This window comes from Rhincodon typus, chromosome 42 (assembly GCF_021869965.1).
Source record: "Rhincodon typus isolate 14 chromosome 42, sRhiTyp1.1, whole genome shotgun sequence".
NCBI classification, from domain to species: Eukaryota; Metazoa; Chordata; class Chondrichthyes; order Orectolobiformes; family Rhincodontidae; genus Rhincodon; species Rhincodon typus.
This window is the reverse complement of record NC_063373.1, coordinates 2,803,448-2,810,650: the sequence shown is the minus strand read 5'-3', so window position 1 is coordinate 2,810,650 and position 7,203 is coordinate 2,803,448. Positions and strand designations below refer to the sequence as shown.

At 42.8% G+C, this 7,203-nt stretch overlaps 1 protein-coding gene across 1 annotated transcript; it reads left to right on the top strand.

The window, feature by feature from the left end:
• Nucleotides 1-6,771: 6,771 nt before the first annotated feature.
• Nucleotides 6,772-7,203, top strand: LOC125487482 (zinc finger protein 664-like). The gene has a single exon (XM_048619072.1). It carries the CDS (start codon nt 6,772-6,774, stop codon nt 7,201-7,203), a length of 432 nt encoding a protein of 143 aa, XP_048475029.1.

Here is a 7,203-nt window from a genome sequence, read left to right as displayed (position 1 = left end):
ATAAAAAAACAAGGGCTCAACACTGACCACTATGGGCCCCCATTGGACACAGACTTCCAATTGGAAAAATGTTAACTCTGATTTTACTTCATGGATGCTGCCAGACCTGCTGAGCTTTTCCAGCAACTTCTGTTTTTGTTCCAACATTTCTAGAGTATGCTCCCTCTCTGGATTTACTTTCACTCCTTTCAGTTGCTACACGTGAACAGCATTCCTCCTCCCTCCTTCCCAGGATGAGAAAAAAAGTGGAAAGGGAGAGACATTGCTTTGCTCCCAGATGTGTCACAGAGGAGGGAGTTTCACTCTGAAGCAAAATAGATGACTTCTTCATTGTGGCATTCGCAATGGGGGAACAGGGCTTACCCGAAGCAGCCAATAGGAATAGGGAAGCTCATCGGCCAGGCACGCGGAAAGGGGAGCCTGTCCCCCTCCCCCCTCCCCCCACCCCCCCAACCTCACCATCCCCCAAGCTAAGATTTCCAAGGCAACCAGCTGCCGGCTCATGCCAAAGCAAGAAGCCGCTCAGGGAGCTGCCCTCCCCTTCTCTCTGGCAGTTGTTGCTCCAAAAAATGACAGATCGAGCCCGACCACTGGTGGCAGCTGCACTTCGCCTGCTCCGGACAGCAGGCCCGCACTGCCCCTTTTCCACACAGTGGGGCCACACTGCGGTTGTGCTGCCCTCCAGCTGTAGGATTGGGAAAGGGAGAACTGTTTAGAAAACCTCTTCCTTTCATTTCCTCCAGGCTCTACAACAAAGAACAAAACAGCACAGGAACAGGCCCTTTGGCCCTCCATGCCTGTGCCGACACATTTTTGCCTTCCATTCTAAAACTGTCTTTCGCTTACAGGAGCCACATCCCTCTATTCCCTTCTTATTCATGTACTCATTCAGGCACTTTTTGAATGCTACTATTGTGTCTGCTTCCACCACATCCTCTGGCAGCATGCTCCAGGCACTCACCAACCTTTGTGTGAAAAACCTGCCTCGCACATCTCTTTTAAACTTGCCCCCTCACACTTTCAACCTGAATCCCCTCCACCTTGGGAAAAAGCATCATACTTTTCACTTTATCCATGCCATTCACAATCTTATGAACTTCTATCAGGTTGCCCCTCAACCTCCTGTATTCCAGTGAAAACAAACCCAGTCTATCCACCTTTCTTCATTGCTAAAATCCCCCATACCAGGCAACATCCTGGTAAATCCTTTCTGTACCCTCTCCAAGGCATCCACATCCTTCTGATTGTGTGATGACCAGAATTGTATGCAATATAGTACAGGGTTTGTGAATTTTCTTTAGAAAGAAGAACCAGACCAAGTACAGAAGGTGAATATGTTCAGTCCTTGTCCAGGAAAGATAGAGATTTGTCTGTTCTGTCTGTGGGGAAAGAGATGGAGTATTTGGAAGTAGAGAGGGAAGAACATGGAGGAATTTGGAAACAAAAATGGGAATTTTTAAATTGAGGCTGAACAAGGGACTTTACATTTCTTTTAATAATTCATGGGATGTAGGCAGTGCTGCCTGTCTCAGGTGCTCTGGAGAAAGTGCTGCCATCGACCATGTCAGTGATCTTTGACTGCCCAGTGTGAGGGAGACTGGACGAGTCAGAAGGTTCTTCTCCTGGAGCTACAGTCTGTCAGTCTAGGACGGGTGAAATCATGTTTGACAAATCTACTGAAGTTTACTTGAAGATGTAACGAGTAGAACCAGTGAATGGGATAATTTAGATTTTCTGAAAACTTTTGGTAAAGTCCCACATAAGAGGTTAGTGTGTAAAATCAAAGTACACAGCTGTTAGGGCTTCCCCACGACAGCACAGCAAAAAAATGGCTGATGACAGCCCCATCAAGCTTTGTAGTACAAGTTTAACAGAAATGATAAAGTGTGAGAAGCACTTGTTTAATGTATGTTCTCAACACAAAAGGTCAAAGGTATTCTATTCTCCATAAGATTAACTGTGCAACATTTTTTTGCTACTTTAAAGACAAAAAAAATTTCATACCAATTTGTTATTTCTTTTAAGGTTTCTTTTCTAATCAACCACTTCTCATAATACAAGTCAGTTTTAATTAAGATTCTTCAAGATAATCATAGATCGCGAAGTGTTATAGAAAGATATATATTAATCACTAAAATTCTAGAAAGAGAGGTTTAAAACTAATTACAAGGGGCCTTCCTTATCTGTCCTAGTTGAGACGTAAAAAGTCACAAGCCACTACGGAAAGTTAGTTTCCCACAGACCAAAAGGAGCCCGTTTGGATCATAATAACAAGACTGCTAATTGAATGATGTACTGGGAATCCAATCATAGTTGCACAACACAGCACTAGCTAACCAATAGTATACATGGGGAGGGAGTATGTGTCACCATGTTACAAGAAAAATGTATAAAAGGCATTTTGTTTGAAGTTGAAATTAGAGTGTCATTGACTTTTCTTCTGATCTGAGCTGCAGATTAGGAGGGTAATTGAACCTTTGCATCGAGGCCCGATTCAAGGGAAGTCTTTGGCCTCCTTATATTGCACCGGTCAATATATGAATTAAAAAAAAACCACGTGCCTCAAGCTCTGTTATCTCCTGAAAAATTATTATCTCCATAAGACTTGCTCGTGCAACAGGGTTGTTGGGAATGTATTGGTGTGGATTGAGAATTGGTTAGCAGACAGGAAGCAGAGAACAGAAATAAATGAATCTTTTTCAGAGGATAATTCTTTGACAAATAGGGCACCACAAGGATTAATGTCCTTGGATCCCGGCTATTCAAAGTATACACCAATGATTTGGATGAGGGAATCCAATGTAATATTTCCAAGTTTGTTGACACAAAGCTCGGGGGATTGTGCGTGAGCAGGACATAAAGTGGCTTAGGATGATTCAAATAATTTAAATGAGTGGCAAATGCATGACAGGTGCAGTATCAGTGTGAAGTTATCCACTTTGGTGGAAAATTCAGAATGGCAAAGTATTATTTAAATAGTGGTAAATTTGGAAATGTTAATGTGCAAAGGAACCTTATTATGCTTGTATACCTGTCATTCAAAGCAAGCATGTAGGTGCAGCAAGCAGTTAGAAAGGCATTGCAAGAGGGTTTGAGTGAAGGAGCAAGGAGGTCTTACAGCAGCTATGAAGGGTTTTGTGAAGCCACAAATGGAGTCTGTGTGCAAGTTTGGTCTCCTTCAAAAAGAAACATTTTTCTTGCTGCGGGCAAACAGCAATCTCTTGTATTGGTGAAGTCCACAGTGAGGGACAAATGTTAGCACTGTTTGTGAATCAGGAGGAAGCTCCAGCTGCTTTGTCCTTGTTTTCAGTCAGATTTGGAGAAGATGTCACTTGATGACAACTCCAAAAAGATTTGTCCGCAGTGGGAAGTGGGCAATGTTCCCTAACTCCTGCTTTATTCCTCTTTCATACAGCAACGTAGACTCAGATGGGATTGTTTGGACACTCCCACTGCAGAGCTCACAAAAGAAAAGGATGTTGTGGATGTAGTAATCCAAGAGGAGTAATGTGAAATATTAGTCAAAATAAATAATAATGAGAGAGGAAGTGTCAGAGGAGCTGGAATCATTGAAAGTGGATAGGTCACCACGGTCAGATGAATTGTTCCCTTGGATGTTGAAAGAGGTCAGGGAAGAAATAACAGACACTGTGAGGATTATTTTCCTATCTTCACTAGACTAGAGGCCTGTGACCAGCAGTGTGACACAAGGATCGGTGCTGGGTCCACTGCTTTTTGTCATTAATATAAATGATTTGGATGTGAACATAGGAGGTATGGTTAGTAAGTTTGCAGATGACACCAAAATTGGTCATTTAATAGACAATGAAGAAAGTTTACCTCACAGTCCAAATGGGATTTGATCAGATGGGTAAGTGAGCCGAAAAGTGGCAGACGGAGGTTAATTTAGACAAATGTTGAGGTGCTGCATTTTGGAAAGGCAGATCAGGGCATGACCCATACAATTAATGTTAAGGACCTAAGGAGTATTGCTGAACAAAGAGACCTTGCAGGTTCGTAGTTCCTTGAAAGTAGAGTCACAGGTAGTCAGGATTGTGAAGAAGGTGTCTGATATGCTTGCTTTTATTGAACAGGGCATTGAGTATAGGAGTTGCAAGGTCATAATGCAGCTATACAGGACATTGGTTAGGCCGGTTTTGGAATACTGCCTTCAGTTCCGGTCTCCCCGCTATTAGAAGGATATTGTGAAACTTGGATGGGTTCAGAATGGGTTACAGGATGTTGCCAGGTTTGGAGGGTCACCTTAAACCTATGTCATCTAGATTTGGACTCTGCTACCCTGGGGAAAAGGCCTTAGCTATTCACCTAATATATATGTCCTTCATGATTTGATAAATCTCTATAAGGCCACCCCTCAGCTCCCAATGCTCCAGGGAAAATAGACCTCAGCCTCTCCCTATAACTCAAAGAGAGGGAAAAGATTTAAAAGGGACCTAAGGGGCAATGTTTTCGCACAGAGGGTGGAGCATAGATGGAATGAATTGCCAGAGGAAGTGGTGGAATCTGGTACAATAACAGCATTTAAAAGGCATCAGAATGGGCATTTGAATAGGAAGGGTTTCGAGGGACATATGCCAAATGCTGGCAAATGGGACTAGTTTACTTTAGGATATCTGGTCAGCATGGACAAGTTGGACCAAAGGGTCAGTTTCCATGCTATACAGTTCTATGATTCTATGGCATAGGTGAGGTGCCAGATGGCTGAAGAAATCGAAATGTGGCTTCATTATTTAAAAAAAACAGTACATGGGAAATGCCAAACAACTATAGGCCAGTCAGCCCAACTTTGCTGAGGGGTAAGTCGTAAGAATCAATCCTGAGAAATCAGACAAACTGTCACTTAAAACTGCTTGGACTAATCAGGGATAGTATACATTGCTTTGTTAAGGGAAGATCATGCTTAACATATTTAATTGAATTTAATTGAACTGATCCTCAGGGATCAGTGTTGGGACTGCAATTGTTTACAATTTACATAGATGATTTGGAGTTGGGGACTAAGTGTGGTGTGTCAAAATTTGCAGATAACACTAAGATGAGCGGTAGAGCAAAGTGTGCAGAAGACACCAAAAGCCTACAGAGGGATATAGATAGTCTAAGTGAGTGGGCAAAGGTCTGGTAGATGGAGTACAATGTTGATAAGTGTGAGGTCATCCATTTTGGTAGGAATAACAGCAAATGTACTATGTTTTAAAAGGTAAAAAATTGCAGCACGCTGCTGTGCAGAGGGACTTGGGTGTCCTTGTGCATGAATCACTAAAAGTAGGATTGCAGGTGCAGCAGGTAATTAAAAAGGCAAATGGAATTTTACCTGTCATTGCTAGAGGGATGGAGTTTAAAAACAGGGAGGCTATGCTGCAGCTGTATAGGGTCCTGGCGAGGCCACACCTGGAGTACGGTGTGCAGCTTTAGTCTCCTTACTTGAGAAGAGATATACTAGCACTGGAGGGGGCGCAGAGGAGATTCACTCGGTTGATTCCAGAGTTGAGAAGGTTGGATTATGAGGAGAGACTGAGTAGGCTGGGATTATACTCATTGGAATTCAGAAGAATGAGGGGAGATCTTATAGAAACATATAAGATTATGAAGGGAATAGATAAGTTGGAGGCAGGGAGGTTGTTTCCACTAGCAGGTGAAACTAGCATAGCCTCAAAATAAAGGGAAGCAGATGTAGTACTGAGGTCAGGAGGAACTTCTTCACCCAAAGGGTTGTGAATCTGTGGAATTCCCTGCCAGTGAAGCGGTAGAAGCTACCTCGCTGAATGTGTTTAAGACAAGGCTAGATAAATTTTTGAACAGTAAAGGAATTAAGGGTTATGATGTGCGGGCAGGTCAGTGGAGCTGAGTCTCAAAAAGATCAGCCATGATCTTATTGAATGGCGGGGCAGGCTCGAGGGGCCGGATGGCCTACTCTTGCTCCCAGTTCTTATGTTCTTATGTTGAGGAATTGATAAGGAGAATTGATGTAGGTAGTGAAGTGGATGTTGTCTACATGGCTTTTATTGAGGCATTTGACGAGATCCCACATGGCAGACTGGTCAAAAGTAAAAACCCATGGGTTACAAGGTAACGTGTCAAATTGGATCTTCTGTTTCCAATGCTTCTGGCATCTTTCCAGTTGCAGGCTCCAGTACGAGAGTCTAATATTGAAAGCAGTGAAACTGTTTCAGAGCTAAGCATTTTTGATTATTCAGGAGCAAGTTCGAGCTTTTAGTGCTGTGTTCTATTATCAGGGGGAGATTTCATGGTCTGGAGCTAGAGTAGCTCCTTTACCCTGTATCTGAATCCGTGTCCATCATTGCTCTATTTCACAACTGCCCACTCAGATCTCCTCTCTACCATTGTCGGACTTCCTCTGTCCCTGATAATAGTTGTATTTTAGCTCTGTTTTGTGTTTTACTGTTAATTCTGCTAATTGTGCCTGAATTAGGTCTTCACTACTGCCTCTTCCCTGACTGTGTGCTGCTGATGTACCAATTTTATCTTCCCAAAGAACCATTAATGGTCAAAAATTGTTTTTTTTTACTGCACTGCTTTTAACTTCTATGCTGCAAATTACAAGCTTTGTCCAGTTCACATTTCATAACTTGCATTTGTGATTTTATGGTTTCTGTCTCACTCTCTTTATTCTGTCTGAATCAGTTTCATAGAGATGCTAGAAGGGGAGGTTTTGCAGTCAAGAAACTGAACCAAATGTTACATCAGGATCCGAGAGAGTTGCCAGGTATATCACAACCTGAATATCACTGAATGTTGAACACTGAAGGAGAGAGCACCGTTCAGAGTAGGGAGAAACCATACACTGGTTCTGTGTGTGGACAAGGCTTCAGCCAATCAACTGGCCTGTCAGAACATAAACACATTCATATCAATGACAAGCCGTGGAAATGTGGGCACTGTGGGAAAGAATTCTTTCATCCATCAAAGCTGAAAATTCATTGGCATAGTCACACCCGGGAGAGGTCATTCACCTGTTCTGAGTGTGGGGAGGGATTCACTCAGTCATCTACCCTGCTGATACATCAGAGACTTCACAATGGGGAGAAACCATTCATCTGCTCTCGATGTGGGAAATCATCCAACCTGCTGAGAGACCAAAGAGCTCACACTGGGAAGAGGCCATTCACTTGTACTGAGTGTGGGAAAAGATTTATCAATTCATCAAACCTAGTGACACATTGA